The sequence below is a fragment of the Erythrolamprus reginae genome, chromosome Z (genome assembly GCF_031021105.1).
Source record: "Erythrolamprus reginae isolate rEryReg1 chromosome Z, rEryReg1.hap1, whole genome shotgun sequence".
Taxonomy (NCBI): Eukaryota; Metazoa; Chordata; class Lepidosauria; order Squamata; family Dipsadidae; genus Erythrolamprus; species Erythrolamprus reginae.
Genome location: NC_091963.1, coordinates 50,406,091 through 50,428,282, shown reverse-complemented (window position 1 = coordinate 50,428,282; position 22,192 = coordinate 50,406,091). Strand labels below are relative to the sequence as shown.

At 33.2% G+C, this 22,192-nt stretch overlaps 1 protein-coding gene across 17 annotated transcripts in view; it reads left to right on the top strand.

Moving 5' to 3' along the window:
• The window catches only part of SATB1 (SATB homeobox 1), a 186,222-nt gene that overhangs the window by 15,262 nt on the left and 148,768 nt on the right, over positions 1–22,192 (top strand). For 7 of the 17 annotated variants that reach the window (XM_070727246.1, XM_070727243.1, XM_070727241.1 and 4 more), the window contains exons 1-6: positions 8,098–8,585; positions 9,487–9,572; positions 11,999–12,234; positions 14,994–15,170; positions 15,731–15,857; positions 16,581–16,704. In XM_070727246.1, coding sequence (XP_070583347.1) covers positions 12,024–12,234; positions 14,994–15,170; positions 15,731–15,857; positions 16,581–16,704 — 639 coding nt within the window. In that variant the 5' untranslated portion in view covers positions 8,098–8,585; positions 9,487–9,572; positions 11,999–12,023. Of the gene's footprint in view, positions 1–4,532; positions 4,605–8,097; positions 8,586–9,486; positions 9,573–10,053; positions 10,105–11,998; positions 12,235–14,993; positions 15,171–15,730; positions 15,858–16,580; positions 16,705–22,192 lie in introns of those variants that run through there. The other 10 variants (XM_070727247.1, XM_070727245.1, XM_070727242.1 and 7 more) reach the window with 5 other exon arrangements.

The following is a 22,192-nucleotide window of genomic DNA, read 5'->3' as shown; positions in this document are numbered from 1 at the left end:
AAAATATAAATTGAGCATACTTTATATTTATTTTCAAAATAGAACAAATTATTACAAACCAAGGTGTGAGTTAACCATAAGAAAATATCAAATATATTGGGTATATCAAAATTTAATCACCATAAGTGAAACTAGAAAATATATCACAGAATGACAGAACAGAGAGGTTCACAGAAATAAAATAGCGTTAAATCACATTATTAAAGAAACTATAAAAGGCTGTAACACTTGTTTTAAGAAAACACAATAAAACCAAAAAATAAACAAAAAATAATAGAAGAAGAAGAGGGGACAATTGTAGGGAAAAAATAACGTTATTTTTGAAAAATCATGAATCTTTTCCAAAATGAATGATTCCAGGAAAAAAATTAAACATTTTGGGGGACAGTACTATTGTTAAGAAGCTTACTGTTTCTCAAAATGTTTTTATTTATATAAATTAATATCATATTTTTTAAAAATTAAAACAATATGAAATGAACATTTTAATTCATATTTTTTCAATCCATATCATAATATATTCTGATAATCTTCATAATACTGATTATGTATATGAGAACATGTGCTTTTATTATTGTAAAAATATTAACATAATGAGAAATAATATAATTTCCCAACAAGAATTAAAATGTTTATGCAAAATGTTAGCCAAATTTTCCTACATTGCTCTTGCAGACTTACATTCTCTCAGACTCCCCAATTACTAATTCAAATATATAACCTATGTTTATTATCTAAAGTAAAAGATAACATTTGACACTGTAATTCTTTCATTAGTAAATAGTTCTATAATGTAAGAGTATGTTAAACAAAAAACACTATAAATTGTCAATATACAAGACAACTAACAATCAGGAAACCCACAAGCCAAAGACTAGAATAGGAAGTTGTAGAATATGCTAGAAGGCAGTAGCAACCTATCTTTAGATCATGCCAAGATTATTATGCTGTTGTATTTTTGTAATTTACTCAGAGTCAAACTCAGTATGAATATAATTTAACCTCTCCTTGAATATCTATTTAAACTATATTTATAATAATTTCTATTGATACATTGTATGTTTTACATATGCAATATTTTCAAATAAATAAAATGGAGTTTTATTAATGGTAAATGCAATGGGTGCTATTCTGAATGAACAATACTATCATATTACCAAACTGCATTCTTGCATGAATCGAAAACCATAAGTATCAGGGCTATATGTAATTCTCCTCCCTTCTCTTTTCAGTCTTCAAGTTTAAAATTATGGTCTCATTACTGTATTTGGCCTGTTGCATCCCTGCTGCATACGGTAATATTCAGCCAAGACAGCAAAATCCATGTCCTCAAAAAGTAACTAAGTATGGTTCTGGGCATCAAAACTTGTCATTCCGTGCTTGGATTAGATACAGTATACCTACAATATGTTAAATATATTGAATTTATATTAAGTGCACCTGCAATGAAATTTATACAGGAAATGCTTGTTACTCCTTTATACAACAGTAAACATTACACATAGGAACATACTTTTTTGCTTTTCAGGCCAAAATTAGTTAGGATTTGAAACATGATCTAAAAATTGCAATGAAAAAAAACCCCTGGTACTAGAAATCCTGTCACAGGCTAATAAAAATGTGCAGTCAATACAATTCAAACCAAACACACATCAGTTTTGATTGCTTTGTTGTTTCCTATTATATACAACTTTGCATTTTGGTCTTGCCTGTAGCTAAAAATAATTAAAAAAACACAAAATTGCAGGAAAACAATGAAATAATTTTTTGCTTTGTACCTTGCAACTAAACTTCTGTGCCTGATATTGGAGGCAAAAACAAGGAACACAGGGTACATTCTCCTGTACACACTTTTACAGGGACACATGCATACAAAGAACCACAGTAACCACATTCCAATCATTAGCTAAGTTTAATTCCTGCCATCATCATAAACCATTTAAGATTGTGTCTGGATCCAGATTCTACTCTGAAATCAACTAATTAATCAGCAATTAATTGCTGCTACTTTATACACATCTAGAAGCTTTAGACCAGTGGTTCCCAAGCTTTTTTTGGCCATGCCCCACCTAAGCATCTCTAAAATCCTGAGGCCTCCCTCCATGACATATAATTCTTATTATTCAAAAAGTGAACTAATCACGTAGAGGAAGCCTAAAAGGCCATTAAGTAGGCTTAAACAAGGTTCCAATTGCCCCCATTAAAAATGAAATTGCCCCACTGTAGGGCAAGGACCCCGCATTGGGAACCACGGCTTTAGACAAAGTGGAATACATGTTTCAGAAAAATAAACATTTAAGTTCATAACACTTCAGTTCAATTGATTTTAAAATTATTAAAATCTAATTGATTATATTAGCATTTTTGATTTGCCGAACTTTGTGGAAAAATTCTTCAGAAATCTCTCTTTCATGCTTTTGAAATATAATATGGCCAGCTAACTTAAGGATCAGGTTTTCATTGCAACTGATTTTTAGACTACTCATTCAATTTAAAGCCTGCACATCTAATAAAATATTATTCCAGTGTGTTGTTATACAGTATATTATTTACAAAACATTTTCTTTTGAAATCATTATATATTTTCAAATGTCTGACTCCTATTATTCCCATATTAGCTAGTACCTTTTATTCCACATTTTAAATAATTTCAAAAAAGCTATCCATAATAATGAACCAAATGCATTTTTGAAACAAAATGACTGAATTTAACTAGACATTTTTATAATTTGAGTTCATTAATAATCATTCTAATTTTGTTTTGTTTAATCTTAGTCATTTTAAATGTTCCAGGGGCAGATATTTAGCTATTTATATAATATTAACAGTATAAATTTTGTTTTACATTTGTATTTTAAATATATCTTTAATATATTTAATGCTTTTATCTTTAATGCTACAAGTAGAGTTCTGTATTATTGGAAGTTTTTTTTAAAAAAATTAAAAACTACCTAGTAGACTCCCTTTGGAAGAAGAAAATTGATAATTGCCTGTCAGTGCTTCCAGGTTTTGCATATTCTTTGTGTATGTTTGTCGTGCGCATACATATGCACGTGTGGATTTTTATCCAGTATGGGCCAGAGAATATTTATATTATAAACTTGGATTTAAACTTTAAAACTAATATGCAGATTACACTATTAAAGAATTTAAGCTAAACTGAAACCCTTCAGATATCACAAAATTTCTATCAGCCTGTCCATTGGTCCTAACACACCTGTTACAGCTTCAGTTATTCACACAGCTACTCATTTTTAAATGTCCTTTAAATCTATTTTCAACTTTGGGGATTTTTATGAACTCTGGTGTGTGGATCATACAACTGATAATAGAAAAATTAAAATTTCTTAATTGCATGGATAATTCCTTATAGCTTTTAGTCAAGCTGATTTCCTTAGTTTATCTTAACCAGTTGTCTTAAAGTGAATAAGTTGTAGTCTTATACTGAATTCGTTTCGAATATTGATTCTGATTTCCAGGGGAGTCATCTGAATTTTAATAAGTGCATGTTCATGAGATTTTTAGATAGATTTACAAATATGTTGATAGCTCAACTGCCTTGATAAAAAAGAATTATATTTCAAATAACCCATAGTATGGGATTTTAGTGTTTGATGGCTATTTCACACATGCTAGTTACAGTATTTCAAGTTAAAGGCACTGATTATGAAGATATGTATGAAAAATGTGCTGCATTAATTTTATATGTCTATATTTGTATATGCACAGTCAGGCTGAATATTAACTTCTATATTCTGATCTTTCAAATAACTGCTGTGTTTCAAGCATCATACTCTTTATTTCTAATGTAGTAATATATTCTGTGCGTTCCTGACTGCTATAAATATTTTATGTATTTCACCCCATTACCATTTTCTGCAGAGTCTATGATGTTTATATGTACTTCGGTAGATGTAAGCTATGTAACTGTATTTTCAGTGCTTTGTTTTGGTATTGTACAAAGTTGCATATTTAATGCAGCTCTTTAAAATATTTGCTAATTTATACCTTTTTTTGTTTTTAGCATTGTGTTTTTCATTTTCCTTAAGAAAATTGTACCTTCTAGTTGCCTATTTAAGAAAATACCTTGTTCATGTGACAGCCTATTTATTTATTTAAAAAAATGCATTTGAAAAGCAGAATAGTAATTTCTGCTAATTATATACCGTATATACTCGAGTATAAGCTGAGATTTTTAGCACAAAAAAATGTGGTCAAAAATCTAACCTCGGCTTATATTCGAGTCACTGACCTTCACTGACCTGAAAACTCCCATGTAGCATTTCCCAAAGCTGCGCAGTTCCAATGTGAAAGGCAGGGAGGAAAGAAACCTGGTGGCTCTGGCCACAGGAGGCTTTTTTCTTTGCATGGCTGCTTCTGCTCTTGCAAGCAACACCCTCACCTGCCTGAATGGCAGCAGGCGGAACCAATCACAGATCCTCCTCTACACATAAAGGAGGCACTGAGAGGCTGCCTGATTGGCAGCAGGCTAAATCAATCACAGCTCCTCCTCTACAGGAAGCACTGGGGGAAAGGGCAGGAGGGTTGAAGAGACTTTCTGAACAAAGGAACAATGGCTTTCTCTCTTGATCAGAAAGTAAAATGTAAGTTACCCATTTAAATTTGATTAATTTCTAGTAACAGAAGAGGTAATTTTGTAATAAAAAGTTGCTTCAAATGGGGATAACTGTATAATTAAACTTTTTCTTCCAACTATACTTATCATACTCAAGAGGATTGTTAATGCTGACTTGTTTAAAACAATACAAAGGTTAGGATAATATAATAGTTTGAATGTTGGCGTTAATAATTTGTTCTACATAATTAATACGAATAGATCTACCTTTTTTAAAAGAGTATGGTTTCTCCTTATGCAAGATAAATATCATATAGAAGAAAGATTTTATAATTAATGATTGAGTAACCCCCAATTGTTATTTACTGAACTATTGAGATAGTAATGATTTTAACTTATGAAGTATGTTTTAAATGGAAAATCTGAATATTTATCATATGGAAGTTTGAATTAAGGAAGGGTCTTCAAACCTGGAAAGATTCAGGCTTGTGGACTTCAACTCTCACTCCTGATGTTGCATAGCTGGTGCAGGAATTCTGGGAGTTGAAGTCCACTAGTCTTAAAACTGTCAAGTTTAAAGACCCTTGGATTAGGGTTAGAAGTACAAGGGTCTTCAAAACTGGCAAGATTAAGGCTTGTGGACTTCAACTCCCACTCCTGAGGTAGCATAGCTGGTGCAGGAATTCTGGGAGTTGATGATAGCCATAGAGTTGATGAGGAGGAATCCAGTTTTGAAGGATTTTAACTCTTAGGTTTTAGCTTGGTTGCTGATTGAGCTACTTTTTTTACTTTTTAATTTATTGTTAATACCAGATTGATTTTGTTTACCCTCTTTAAAATTTACAGAGCTAGTTTACTGGTTTTCTTTAAAATAAATATTCTAATCTACTGATGTCTCAATTAATGTAATTTTATTGGTTTCCATTTTTATAAGTTACCAGTAGCCACTGCATTTTCTAACCTCGGCTTATACTCGGGTCAATAAGTTTTCCCAGTTTTTTGTGGCAAAAACTGGTGCCTCGGCTTATACTCGGGTCAGCTTATACTCGATGCGGTAGTTCATTATACATACATACATACATACATACATACGTACGTACGTACATACATACATATATACATACATTCACACACACACAAACAAACACAGAGAGAGAGAAAAGAGAGAGAGAAACTAATTGACTGCATCTATGCTAAAGTTCTTGAGATTGTAATTCATGTTGCCTTGCTTAACTAGCTTCTGGACAATAGCCAGTATATTTTCTATCAAATTAGTAAAAAAGTTTCTATTTTATTAGTTTGCATGGACTTGTTTTTTCCTTACTACCAAGATGGCTTGCTTCTCACCAGATATTCACTGTACATTAATTTCGATTACTGTTGTAAATGAATTAGCAGTTGTAATATTTGCTGTCCATAGTGTGATTGATGACTTTCCAAAATTGAGTAATTGAATAACTTCTAATATGCTAAAATTATTGATATACATTATAGAGATGTTTTTCCAAATTTTCCAACTCCCAATTTTTTAAAATAATATGGCCATCACTGAAAATGCAGAAAAATGAAATTGACATATAGGCTTAATGCAAATAACACATGAAATCCCATCCACAAGCTGCATCATAAAAAATGGCACTAAGTGATAGATAATGGTGGTATAATTAAACTTTGTTTTCTAAGACTTTTTTTTTACTCTGTACTCCTCTAATTTACTTCTTATTCTTTTTCTGCACCTTGCATAACTCTGCATATCCTGAAAATAGTGTGATGGGAACATATATAAGTACATATGTCAAACAGACTTATAATAGCTTATGATTAAAAAAAATGGAATGAATTGATATCATGATGTACTTTTTACAATCTTAGAAAGTAAGAATTTTTTAAAATGTAGCCTTTGGCTGCATTTGTTTCAGCCTGACCTATACCTAATAAGCATAAATTGTGTTTGTTGTTTTATATTCTATAAAAAACAGGCAATATAAAGTACTTCAGATCTTTCAGGATGGTTATGGTTGTTTCATTTCCACAACCTCTTTTCAATCTTTGCATTACTATAATTATTCATTCTCAGTTATTCTAACGATGATACACTTTAGTGTAGCACTGCAAAGAATTGGCACAACTACAATTCCTACTCCTCTTGATTAATGTTACACTTAGTTTTCACTGTAATGCCTCCCGACTTTAAAAAGTGCAGGCATATAAACTTTGCCAATTTGACATTTTTGTCTATGTGAACAAACAGGTCTGCAACAAACCTGTGTTAAAAATCTGAACATCTATGCTACATAAATCTCCTGCCCAATTTTTCTGTAAAGTGTAAGATTTCAAAGAAACAACCGAGAAATTAAAATTTATTGTAATTACATTGACTGACATTTGTATGTGTCAACATAATCATGAATCCTGATTATACCATACAGGAATCCTTTTTTATTGAGTTCCTTGCATATATAACATGAAAGATACTTCATTAGTGTTATCATTGGAAAATTATTAATCAAGCTGAACCATAGGTTATTGGAGCAAGTTATCAGTACTGAATTAACTTTATTCAGGATACAGGGGCAAAGGAAATGACTAATGGTGATGCTGGTGTGTATAAGTATTATTACTTCAAGCTGCCACAATTTAAGTACAGTATTTCTACCCCCCCTTCCTTCTCCTTAATACAGTATAGCATGCTCCATCCCATTTCTCCCTAGCTAAGAAACCTTAAATGCCAGCCATATGCTCCTGTGCATTTTGCTCACCTATTTCCATTCCCCCAATCTCTATAGATTTTTCTGCCTGGGCAGATGCCCACTTCTTTCTAGCCCCACTTTGTTTCTAAGTTTGTTAGGTGCGCTACGTCTCGGGAGCGCCAATGAAGTTCAGTTCGCCTTTGGTAACTAGTGAGAATTACCCTTATCAATAGCTGTTGTCCCGCTGGTGCTGAAGGAGCTATGTATGTACTGTATATGTCTGCTTGGGCTTTATAGAGACTTTACGCTTGCTTTTTCTTGCCCGTCTCTCGGTGCTCCCCTTTGCCGCCCTCTCAACCCCTGAGCGCCCTCTCTCGCTAGCTTTATCAGGAAGTCGCTACCATTGCTTCTGTTTTGGCCCGTACTCGGCGGCACACCGCTCTGCGTACCCTTCGCGATTGCCCAGTGGCCCTGCCAGCGGCATCTCTCATTCGACCGCATCGCTCCCTGTTATTCCGGGTATTGTGTGTAATAAATGCACAGCCGCCTCACACTAATCAAGCTGATTACAAATTCTTGCGCGCCCTGTGCCGGAAATCGCACCCCCCTCGGCTCTCTCTACCCCTCCCTTCGCCTCCCCCCATCTCCGGCTTTCTGGTTTTAACCCCCTCCCCCTTCTGCCTTAACCCTCCAGCCCCCCTTTTAATCCAATTCCCATTTCCACACCTTTTATATGCCCTTTCTTCCATCCCCTCAAGCCGCCCCCCCCCAGCCCCCGCGCATCGATTTACGCCGTCACCACCTCCTCCTGCTTGTCTGTCTCTCCCTCCCTGGACGCCGCGTCGGATGATCCAGGGCCGCCGAGGAAGAGCTCCAGGCAGCAGGAGGGAGGTTGCGTCCTCCCACTGTCTTAAACTGTATCTCTCTTTAAAAAAAAGCCGATAGCCCTCGGTGTTATTTTGTATTAAAATGAGGAGGAGGAGGAGGAAGAAGCAGCAGCAGCAGAAACAGCTGAAGCGGCAGCAGAAAGCAATAGCGGAGAGGAAAAGAGGAAGGAGCAGGAGCAAGGGACGGCGGCGGCAGGAGCAGGAGGAGGAGTGATGAGTCAACTAATAATTTAATGGGGACAGAGCAAGCGAGAGGGAGAGAGGGCAAGAGCGAGCGAGCGAGCCAAGCTGCGTCCCGGACACCCACACACCCGCACACACCCTTGTAACAGCCAGCAACAACCACCAAACCGGCCTAAATAACAGTTATAGCCAGCCGACAGACAAGAAGAATTTGAAATCTCACAGGATTAATTTATTAGGGGTTTTTTGGTAACCTGATTTACCTTTTTCTCATTCCCATCTTGTCCCTACCCTTGATGTTGCTTAACTCTTCCTAAGTATATTATTATTAATTTTCTTTTTTAATTTACTTTTGGTGCTGATTGTATTTCTTTCCGTTCCTCCTCCTCCGCCCCCCCCCCCGGTCCCTCTCCGGGTAAATGAGAGAAGAGCTGCTATGCATTACAAAATAATAATAAATGACAAACGCGATAGTGAAACCAAGTGCTTATACCTTTAGTTTCTGTACCTTTTAGTATTTTTATTTTGTTTCTTTTCCGTGAAGCTTTGTGCAGAAAGTTTTCTGGTTAGTTTGTTTTTCTTTTTGTGGGAAAGAGGCATGGCTTCAGTTGTGTTTTCTATTTCTTTTAATTGCTATCTTTGTTATATCTTATTAGAAAAATAATTATAAATAGAAAACTCACTAGCTTTTCTGCTTTCTAAAGAGTCAAATAGAAAAGCTATCTCACCCCCCATCTCTTTATATTACTTCGTTTTGCTCTGTTCAGATTTAGGCAGGTCATGCCTAATCTCAAGGTTCCCTCCTTTAAAAAAATGCTTGGATTCAGTATTGTCAGCATTATGTTTCTTTAAATATAATAATTATATATAATTATTATATATTATTTATAATAATTATTTCTCTTTCTCATCCCCATTATTGGAATCACCACCTTTCTGTAAATTTATTAGTTTTTTCTCTAGGATAGATTTATTTCGGCCTTATTTTTGCCTCATCAGCTAGCCATACCATACATACATACATATATACATACATACATACATACATACATATATATAGATATGTATATATATATAAACCTTCAGAAAAACAGAATTTTGAAAGGAAGTATCTTTCAGGGTCTTTTCTGTTTTGTTTTTTACAAAAAAGGATTTTAGAAATCATCTTCAAGACATCCTTCTACAAAGGAAATATCCTTTGTTTCCATTATTTATATGCTGTCAAGTTTTGAAGTGGTGAGTTTCAGGTCTTTTTATGAAATTTCACTCAAACTGCAGTCTTCCTGTTTCTAGATAGTGTTTTGCTTCTTTGTCTCTTTAAAAGGTCACAGTGAAAGCTTGGCCTGGATTATCACAGCCATATGGAATGGAGCCTCTCTTAAATGTAATTAAGGGGTTTTATCAGAGAAAGGAGGAGGAGATAAAGAGAAAGGGGAGGGAGCTAAGTCTCAAAGTGTTGAAGACAGAGTAGTGGTTTCTACTTGAAGAACCATATGCAAACAACGGAAATCCACTCACAAAATATTTAAAATGTCATCCTCCATCAACAGTATACATATGCAGTACTGTAATGTATTTTTTTCTAAAAAAAACCCTTACAGCATAGAACAAATGCCTCAATACAAAACCAGCAGAAACTCTTGTCCCTGTCATATCCAAAGATAATAATTAACTCTTTATGACAAATCATGTTGAGTATATCTCATTGGTATTTCAGATGGAGGAAAGCTTTGTTGAACTTTAGCCTCAAATGCAAAAGTTTAAATTGGTAAATTTTGTGGAGTTTTTATATTATATTATATTATTTTGTATTATATTCTTTTTGCAAGATGATTGAGCTGAAAAGTGCAGATACAGTGAATATAACCAATTTAATATTTTAAATACAAAATGATTGCTAGCATATCTTTATTCACTGGTTATGACTGGAGACCTATATGTTAACTAATAAAACAAAAAAATGGTGTTGATTGAAAAGTGGTAGTAATTTCTCAATTCAAAATATTTTAGCCTTCAACTAATTTCAAATTAAGGAAAGAAAAGCTTGGGTGTTATACATGTTTTGATGAAATACTACCAAGAACCCAGTAGATGTTGTTAATTTAGATATGCAGTTTTGAGTTAAATAGCAGTTAATGTAATGTAAAAAGAATAATCTTGATTTAAAAAGTGATTAAAGTAGGCATATTTATTGTTAATGAGACTCATAACTAAAAACAGATGGGACCACAATCAATGGTAAACCTTTGGTTCGCAGCACGTCATCCTAGAATAAAGGATAAATAACCATTATATTCTAAACTTTATATTTATTCAATTGGCAGTTTTAAGGATACAGCTAACCCTTAAGATTACCATTACTTTTTAAATAATGAAATACAAAGCAGATATGATTAAGTAAGGAACAAATTTGCAGTGAGAATATATAGCATTATCACTAAAATGTAAATCTTGGCAGAGTTGAAAAAAGGGATATATTTTTACTGTAGATTAAAACATTATTTGTAAATGGTTTAATGTTTTTTCTTCGAAGTAATCTCAACTTTCCAATTCACGGTGATAGCGTTCATACTTAATTTTCTAAGAACTGCTTCATAAATGACTGGTCATCTGTTCCTAGTGTACATACTACATATATAATAAAGCAGTTACTGTGATTAAAGGTAGCAGACCCTCTATTGTAAAGCAAATATCTGTTCACAATAACATATAAATAAATATATTAATATAATTTTCAATTATTATAAATATTTCTGTGTTTTTGTATTACAGTATTTAGTAATTACTGTGTATGTGCTATATTACAAAAACAATCATAGCAAAAAAAATGGAAGAATTTGAAAGTAATATTGCATGATAGTAGTTAGGCTAACAGCTTTTTAAAGTTTTATAATCAGAGTTGTCAATGTTCAAAAATTCATCAAATGGTGTAATAGCTTTGAAGAATTTTCAACTTTATACCCAAGAAAGTTAGAAGGGCTTAAGGAGATTTCCACAAGGGGCATTTATATAGTAACGGAAATGACCTAGAATTTTACATGTTGTTATAGGAAAGTAAGTGTTTAATCTTAACTGATGCTGAATTGCCTTTAATGATAAAATAATTCAGTTTATAAATTATAAGTTAATATATGAAACCTTTAAAAAAGATGCACATAAAGGAAATTACATACTCCTAGTTTAATCTATTAAGTGCCTAACTACATTTCTAATCCCTTTATTTCCTGAGAAGATAAACAATCCAAGACTTCTATTTAAGTGAAATATTTTACTAATTTGAGTAAATCACACTAAGTGCATAAATCATATTAAGCTTATAATCTTAGAAGTTATAAATAAGAAATTTATTGCATTGGCTATATTATTCTAAATGCTACTAAATGTACATGCAGTTCTTACTAATGATATATCTAAGATATAAATCCCTAAGATATATTCAGGTATATAATAAGCTTCATTATATGTGACTAGGAAAATATATATTCATATTGAAATGTTGTGATAGGTTTGATAGTAAAATAACTTTCCCAGAAATATATTTTTATTTAAAAGCCAGTTAATATGTGAACATGCTATATAAATGTATTATGTACATGTGAAAAGCTGCCTACATAAAATTACGCATGCGTATACAACACTTTTTTTTCCCCAAATCATGGCAGGTGATCTTTAGAGGCGGGATTGAGTATGGATCATTTGAACGAGACAACTCAGGGGAAAGAACATTCAGAAATGTCTAACAATGTAAGTGATCCGAAGGGTCCATCAGCCAAAATTGCCCGCTTGGAACAGAATGGGAGTCCATTAGAAAGAGGAAGACTTGGAAGTACAGGAACTAAAATGCAAGGAGTGCCTTTAAAACACTCTGGACAGCTGATGAAAACACAAATTAGAAAAGGTAACACTATAATAATAAAAAAATATTATTTTTAAAATTATATATATTTATATATATAGCCTTAGAAGAAACCTACTTTCAGGTTTGTGTATAATTTGTACCTCATAATGGCATTTTTATTCAACTAATATCACATTCTTAAATATGATAAAAAAGGTACTTGTATGCCTGGGTGGAGTCTTTTTAATAGGGAAAAAAATCATACTTTGAGATTATTTTCAGTGAAAACAAGTAATCAAGGTCAGTCTTTCTATAAACTTATTGTAGACATCTGTATATGTATTATCAAAATACTTTATAACATGAAAAAAAATGAAGGTTCTTGGGAAAAAACAGATTTATACCAGATTTATACTTCTATATGCTCTTGACAAAAATCAAGTGATCAACATTTCTGAAGCATTTGTTAGTTGGTTTCAAGAAAGTAATGTAAAGTTGGTTTGGTGTTCTGTGAAAAACTCCTTTATGACGACAATTTTTTCGTATGTTATTTCCTTAAGTACAATTCATTACTGAGCAATGAACAACTTGGGTGTCATATTGTTCGGTGACTGGTTTGCTGTAATTAGACATTTTCACACAAGGAAAAAAAACGCTTTTAGAGCCCATGACTGATGCAGTATATGTATGTCCATGGTTGTTTGTATTACAGTTCTGTTGAAGTAAAATTAATAGTATACATGATCTTTCTGGATCATAAACAGCACTCATGTTAATTTGATTATTGTTGCATGTTTCTAAGTCAGATTTCTTGGAATTGCTACACTAAGACAATTAAAAACACCAAGTTACAGTGGCTTCCATTCCGGTGCATAACATATATCATACAATCATTTACTTTTTCCTTGGATTGGCGAAAACGAAGAATAAATTGATCTTAGAATGAACAGACACAGCAGTCCGTATTGTTTAAATCTGTATCTATTAAAAATGGAAAAACAGCACTTCAGCAAATTCTTTGGCCTCTGCTCATGATTACCCTATTTATTGATTGTTTGCCAAGAATGTATGCATCTTAAGAAAGCCAAGGGTAAGGCATAAAAAATATAATTTATTGCTGCTTTTTAAGCAGTAGAGTGCATTAATATTGTACTTTGATGCATTGGGGCTATGTAGAAAGGACTTTCTGACGCCTGTAAACATATAAGTTCCATAAATTCCTAAATAGGAGATTTCAGCTGTGTCTGGTATTATGTGATATTTGTACAGCAAACCTTAATGCCAGGACAGTTTTAGGCAGAGATTCCACACTCCTCTCTGTCCTTGTGGCAGACACTCTGTTTATATAGATTCATAAACCTTCAGCAAATCCTCTGACATTTCTTTCAGGTTTAAATCATACTATATTTTTAGTATTGAACACTGACTAGAACTGACCAGAACATCGACCCTTTAATACTAAAAGGTTATAAAGTTTCTGCACTGTGTTGCTAAGTACTTGAGTGATCAGCAACTTGGCAAGCTATACTGATCAAGGGAGCTTTGCCATCACAGTATTATATCGAAATATAACATACTTATCCTAATGAGGGAAGATTCTCATTTTTGGTTGAGATATATTTCACACACCCTGCTTTTTTTAGTTTTAGTAATGCATTTTTCTCCTGTTTTGATGTCAGTATAAGAAAAAGATAAGGTAAACAGATATACTGTATTATCAAATTAGAAGCCTAATTTTAAATTCCTAGCCTCTTTGCTGTGTTCTTATTTTGGTAGGTGAGAGCTTATCAAGGTCCAAAAAGAAATGAAAGAATAAGCTACCGATTTATATTGTGTTATTTGTCTGTAGATTTTTCTTTTGACATTAATGTCTGAGATGTAAAATATTGGCAAGCATTTAGAATTGCGTTCCATGCTGAGTTTGTTTAACAAACTAGTAAATTTGAGCTTGTTTTGCAAGCAAGCATAGAGAAGTTGGTTTGCAAGTGTCTTCCTAAATGTAGGCAGAATATCTCATTATGTAGAATCATACAATTTTATGTCAATAATTCCCTGAAATTTATATTAAAATACTCTGAAAATATAGATAGCAGAGCACATTATTAAAAAAATAAAAAATATCCATGTAAGTCAGACAATATCTATTTAGAAATAAGACCTGTTAAATTCAATATAATTCATTGGTCTAAAGCATGGTGTGTGTGTGTGTGTGCGCGCGTGCATGTGTGTGTGTATGTAATTTTGGATTACAATAAATTTATAGTAATTAGCTTTCCAAAATATCTATATTCAGTTTTGTCTTGTTATTCCAGACCATATAGTTAGCTAAGGTTAGATTGGTTTTTAAAAACTATTTTTAAATACAACGTTTTGAAGGAAAATAAAATTAAGATGATATTTTATGAGTACTGCTAATGCAGTAATTTTCTATATTAGTTTGTGTATTGCCAACAATTTTTATTATAAATAGAATTATGTAAATTGCATTGCAGTGACTTGTTCTGAAGTTTTATGCAATATACTGTATGTTTAAGTAGTAGTACTTAAGTAGTAATTTTCACAAGTAATCATACAAGTTATGGACAGTCAGGATTGTATCTCTGGGAGCAATCTTACTCTTTATATAATTGAATTCCTCAACAGATCAAGACCTTTTTGCACTTTTGCACTCTTTATTAAATGTGTTCCTATTGTTTCTCATACCTTGCAAAAACTAGAGTTGAAATTTGTTCAGCTCTGTAATAATTCTTTAATAGTCCACTCCGAAAGTATATTTAAGTATTGTGCAAATGTTATTTCTGAACATTGTCATCTTATAGGAACCATGCTTCCAGTTTTCTGTGTTGTGGAACATTATGAAAATTCCATTGAGTATGATTGCAAGGAAGAACATGCAGAATTTGTTTTAGTACGGAAGGACATGTTGTTCAACCAGCTAATTGAAATGGCATTATTATCACTTGGATATTCTCATAGCTCTGCTGCCCAAGCAAAAGGTAAATGTCATGATAAATTTCAAAATAATTTGTATTTATTAATAGGGACAATGAAGCACAATTTTCCTTGATTGCAGGAATGTTAAAAATACAAAATCTAATTGCTGTATATGTAACAGTAATATATCCTTCAAATTTTCCTTAGTTTCATTTTTATAGCTATTTATTTTATTCATAGGAAATGTTACGGTATGATAGCACTTTTCAAATAGTTTCAGTGGAAGGCAACATTAACAATATATAAATATAAATACTGTTAAATAGATGATTAGTTAAGAACTAACTTTATTCTAGCACTAAACCTCTGTTTTTTTGGTGAAATTTGCACATCTTTGGTGTGCAAAAGATTAAGAGAGCATAGGGTACTGCTTATAATTTCTATAGATTTATGTATCTGTTTATCAATTCTTGCTGCAAGAGAAGAAAAAAAATTAGACAGTGAATTGATTTTAAATTTCATTAAAAGATGGAAGTTATTTACAAGTAATTTTACAAACATATATTTTATCTAATTTCTTAACGTTGACATAGTTTTCCTGGTATTGTTCTGTTTGATGCAGGATTGATCCAGGTTGGGAAATGGAATCCAGTTCCTCTATCCTATGTGACAGATGCTCCTGATGCCACCGTAGCTGACATGCTGCAGGATGTTTATCATGTAGTCACACTGAAAATCCAATTGCACAGGTATGTCACAAACAGCAGAAATCTGAGTAAGAATCAGAATCTGATACATTGTGACTACTACAAATCTGCTTAATTCAGCATAAAATCTGTAAATACTACTTACATTCTTTTGTTACTGCAGTGTGGGGGTAATAAACCAGCGCACAATATGGTAAGAAATTTTATATTTAGATAGTTCTGTTTCATAGCTTTTTTTTCCTGAGATCTCATTAAAAGTATATAGCATTTTAGTCAATTAAATGATGCATTGCAAGAAGGCATTTTACATAAAGTTTACTTAAGAGAAAATATTTTTGCATATCATGAACAGCACCATCTGTGTGCATTTTGAAAAAAGAGTGACTTGTTCACTCTTATTGTTGCAGTCAAGGCTTTAAAATTTCGTTGTAACTAAAAGAGGGGGGAAGCTAATGTATTAATTCTTTTCATGATCAGTCGTGAAAAGGCATTACACCTTAAATTGTTTTACCAAGCGCATCAGAGCAGGAAGGTAGAAGTAACATGGAAAAATAGTCGCCACATGCAGCTGATGTATAATTCATGCATCAATACAGCAGATGTGTTGTATAAAGTAATTAACTAATCGGAACAATCAGGAGACTGAGAGCAATCTCCAGATGCATCTGCTTGATGCACAGAATGAAATCTGTCTGTCTTAAAGGAATGTTCTGCAGCAGAATGCAATCCTGTAATAATCCTTTTTCTAATCAATGTCTCAAATAGTTGCCCTAAACTAGAAGACTTGCCTCCTGAACAATGGTCTCACACAACAGTAAGAAATGCTCTGAAGGATTTACTGAAGGATATGAACCAGAGTTCATTGGCCAAGGAGTGTCCCCTTTCACAGGTACTTAGCATAACATTCAGTAAATAGGCAGTGTTGAACTGAGATTTCTATATACAGTTGCCACTAGAATTTTTGAAAAAAAAAACAAGAATTCATATTTTTACATTGATGTACTATATTTTAAGCATCAATCAACCATTTAAGATAGTGTAGTTTGTGAAAAAGTTGAATATTCATTCAATTTTAATATCAAAATTGCTTTGAATTTTTTTACCAGAAGAACATGTTTTTTGTAATAGTTAATGGAGATCATAAAACCATTCCCAGATTTATTTTTTATGGTACATAAAAAAGTAGGTTAAATTTGAAATGTTATAAAACTAAAGAGTTACAATACATAAATTTAATTTAACAAATCTAGCTATATAATATTAAATATACAATTTTTGCATAAGGGATGAAAATGATTCAAATATATTGCTAAAAAAATTTCTGAATTAATTCCCACTATTATATGAGAAATGTGCAAATTAAAATGCACTTGTATTAGATTTTAAGATTAAAAAAAACATCATATAATAAATTGTAATTTAAATTTAATTACAGTATTCTATGTTTTTGATTTTCAGTCAAAATTATTTTGATGCATTTTTAGATTAAATGTCCCCCCCCCTGAGTTTTTGTTGAAAGAAAGGTAATCTTGATTATTATCAGGATGTACAATATAGTCTCTTTATTAATTCATTCTGATTTCCATAACCATAAACAATTGTTCAAAAGTAACTTCGGTAGTTTCTACTACCAACCCATTTGATCTTTCATTCAGTTGTTAGTATAACAAATCTTTCCTAGTTTTTTTAAAGATATACCATATAAATAAAAAAAATTCAAATTATTATACCATCATGAATAATACTACAAAGTTGTTAGGTTAAGTTCAGAGCAATATGAATTCCCTTACTGGCTATGCAAGTGGTAGTGTCTTTCCCAATAAAAAGAAAAAACTATTTTGACTTTAAAAATAAAAAAAAATAATTAGTTTATATATTACACCAAACTTATTGATCCAGAAATATTCTCATATAAAAAAGCATGTGTGCGATATTAGTTTAAAATTAACAAAAGAATTAATATATTTATTTTAGTAAACCCTTTTACAAATCTGTAAAATAAGACAACATTTTTATTCTTATGTTGTAGCTTGAGACTCAGGGACACCTAATTCATTTTGGAGACAGATTTGCACTTGGAACTTCCTGATTTACAGCTTGATCTTTTTCTCTTGATTCTGACACTATTGATTGTTCAGCTTCTAGAAAGTAGTTTAATTACCTTTGAATAATTACTTATTTTTTATGTTTAACATACCAACTTTAAATGCATATTTCTTAATAAATGTTATTAAACTAAATGGATGTTTTATCCAAACAAATGTTGAATCTTTAGGAATCATGATGTAGGATATATTCCCTGTTTTCTTCAAAACGTTTATGTAGATAGAACATTTGTATTTAGAAAACTCATAGGCCTATTGGAGACTTTGACCTAAGTATATTAGTAGTTACTATGTAAGAATCAATCACTATTACTTTTACGAGATAGAAACAAAAATGTTGCAATTTTTATTGTACAAGAACATTCATTTAGAGCCATGGAATTATATTATTTACATTTGATAAAGTCTTATCCAGTTCTCTGTGTAAATGGAAATATACCGGTAATTCAATGGTTTCCAATGAAAGATTGTGATACAAGTATAAGAAATAAATATACCTAATATGGGTTTAGTGCTGATTTTAGTGCTGGGTTTAGTGCTGATTTTAAAGACAGTGCAGATTGATAGCCTGATACTATACATATTTGATACACATGTTACTTAGAAATAAGTTCCACTTTATTCAGTAGTTTATTTGTAAATGGGTTTCTATAGACTTATATAATAAAAAAGCAGATTAATTTCCAGAAAACATACATTATTTATTTTGGCACATATTGCATTCTAGTTGCAGCTTGTCCAGAGATATAGATGTAATGCAGTAACAAATGAAAAGGCCTATCTTCTTTATATCAGTTTCATTACATTAAATGGTAATCTGAAAATCTACTAAATCTATTTCTCAACCTTGATATTTTAAATTCATTTTGCCAAATAATTTTGGTCTTAACCATGATAAAACAGAAGGATATTTTTTTCCTCTAAATGGACATTTGAATATTTATAGGCATTATTATTTACAGATTTTTTTAAAAAAATTAAAGTTTCAATGATCTGCCTTTTGCCCCATATATATTGTTTTCTGAATTTCACCTTGCACCTGCATACCACCCATTAGGAAGCACTCTGCTAAATAGCATTAATGTAAAGAGAGAATATTAATTTCATTGAACTTAAGCATTTTATTCATCTATTCAATTTGTATAGTGATTCCTAGCGATTCTGGAAGAGTATACTAATCAAACAATCATACTCTTCTTCCCCCCCCCCAGAAATCTAAGATGAGAATTTTTACATGCCAAGTATAATTGGGCTAGTATCGCTGGGAAGGAATTTTATTCTGTTTTGCATGTTTGCATCACTGGTTTCAGTTCATTTAAGTTTAGAATTGTAACAATGTTAATGTTTCAGTGTTTTCTCCTTGTATACTTTTATGCACAAACATAGTGGACAGAGAAAGATAATTCTCTGTGAGATGGATATTATTGTTGTTATTTAAAGTTATTAAGAAGACTTGCCATTGCCTACTAATTTTCCATCTTCAACATATGAAAAACTAAGACATAGATTTGTAGGGAATCTGATATTTAGCTTTATATAAACTTATACTAACTCTATGTATTGGGCTGTCTTACTTTTTTTTTGTTTTATTTAGCACTTTTTCCCTATCAGTCTAATGAAAATTGTTTCTACTTTTTGTTTATAAGATTTATAATCGTGGTTTCTTTTCTTTCTTATGGCTTTTAAGAAATACATATATTCATCACAGATGAAGTGTACAAGAATGTTTCTTGCCACTATGTCTAAAGCAACCTACAACATATGACATTGTTTTTTGATCGCTCAAGTGCCTTTGCAGCATTTGCAGAACAAATGAGCAGCAAATAGCTACTTGTTGAAAGGATTATTATGTGTTTTTGGAAATTAGGTTTGAAGTGCAGAGTATCATACATTGACCTTTGCTTAAGCACTGCAGGATCATATCTCCAGGCTTTTGAGTAGACACTTCCATGCATTTTATTATTTCAGTAGTCTTTAGCCTAATTTTGAAAGCCTTCTGCAAATGACCAAGCTTCTGATAAGAATATTCTATCATTAGAATAGTCAGGTAAAAAACAAAATAAAAGGGAGAAAATGACATGGCAGAAGGAGAAATAAAACATTTAGCCATTAATATATATTCAGAATTCATTTCACTACAGATTTAAACTTAGTCTAAGCACCAGTGTCCAGCTTCCTCTATCTATTTTATTTATGTAAGATATGAATATTTTAATTTCTAGGATTAAATCCTGTTTATTAGCATACTAAGATAGACAAGTTGAAGAAAAGTAATCAAGCTTAAAAGCCATTGTTCCTACAAAACAGATTTTCCCGGTTTATCTATCTCATTGAAAGTCATGTAGAAGTGCTGTATGGTACTGCTGATAAAGGCAGTAAAATACCGGTAAAGCCAAGGAAATACATTATTTGACTCGATCTGATTATTGGACACTTCATATCTGGATGAGGAGTTCAGTATGTATTCTAAATGAGCCCCTACAAATATAACAAATATAACAGTGGGTTAGATATTTGCAAATTAACAGAGAATTCAGACAGGGTGGAAGCACTGTTTGCCGTAAGCTGCGTGCGTTCACAGGCAATGGGAAATCTTAGTGCAGCACTTTCAAAGTGCCGCACAGTCATGCCTTGCCATATGCCATGGTCTGGCTCCTCCTCGCTCCGCCCGCAGGCAACGGGAAATCTTAGCACAGCATTTTCAAAGTGCCACACAGTCATGCCTCACTGCCACCCACGCTCTGGCTCCTCCCTGCTCCACCCCTGCTGATGTTTTCTTCTGCCTGCCACAGCCATGCCTCCCCACCCGTATTGATTGGCAGTGGTGGCAGAAGGAAACAGTTGCCCGGGAAGAAGTGAGTTGTGGCGAGGGAAAGAGAGAGAGAGAGACGCAGGAAGGTTTTTCTTTTCTTTTTTTAAAGGCAACGTGGAAAGAAGGGGAGCGCTGGGTGTGGCGGGTGCACTCGGGGAGCAAGGCATAAGCGCAGGTCTCCCAGGAGATCTCACCACGTCTGAGCGAGCCGCTCATACCTATGCACGGCTCAGGTGAGGATCCCGCAGGCGAGTCTTCCATCCCTCAGCCTGGCTTACGGCTTAGGGAAAGCTTATGAAAGCACAGATCACTTCTTCTTGGCTCCCCTCTATGTGAGGTCGCCTTTCTTCTTCCTCCTCCTCCTCCCTTCTGCTGGATAGCGATTGACTGGCGCCGAGAGGAGGGTGGCAAAGGGAGGCGGCCCCTCCCCGAAGAAAACATCTCTTTGTCTGCCAGGGAGGTGGACACTGCCACTGGCACTGTGGCCGCACCCTCTACTGGGGTCCCTCGGTGGAGATCCAGAGCCTGGAGATCCAGAGCCTGCCTCTTCCCATGCCTGCCTCCAGGTCCTGCTGTAGCCCCTGCTTCTGGATTACGACAAGAGAAAGAAAAGGGGAGAGGAAAGAGAAAAACAGAAATGAAAGTGATAGAAATGAGAGCAAAAAAGGAGGAGAAATGAGAGAGAAGGGGGAGAGAGGAAGAGGTACACAGAATGAAAGACCAGGAGGGAAAGAATGAAGGAAAGGGGAAAGAGAGAGAGAGAGAGAAGTGGAGAGAAAGAAAAGGGAAAGAGAGGAAGGGGAAGAGAAGTGGAGAGGAATGAATGAAGGAGATATGGAGGGAACAAGGAAGGAAGGAAAGAAAGAAAGAAAGAAGAAATGGAGAGAACAAGGAAGGAGGGAAGGAGAAATGGAGGGAACAAGAAATGAAGGAAGGAAAGAAAGAAGAAATGGAGGAAGAGAAGGAGGGAGGGAGGGGAAATAGAGGGAACAAGGAAGGAAGGAGGAAGAATGAAATGAATGGAGGGACAAAGGAAGGAAGGACATTTTTTGGGGGGGATGTTTTTTATTTTTCTCTCAACATACATTCAAACAATACAGTATACCATCTAATTTTCCATGAATAAAATGCAGTATTTTGTTAGTAACTAATATAAATCATCAAAAAAGTTGCAAATTTTTTTAAAAACATTTTGTCATCAAGTTACATACATTTTCTTTTAATTAAATTCCCTCTTTAATGTTCCTTCGAAAAGTACACCACCAATTATATTTCTAACTTATTAATCATTATGCCAAAGTGCTTCCTTCCTTCTTTATACATTTTTCTATAAACCAAGAAAACCTTGTATAGCCAATCAGATGTTAACAAAAGAAAATTAGAAACAAAACATAAACATATACGAATTTCAGACTTCTTCCCCCCCTCTAAAAAGTACATTTACCTAACCCCAAATTTAA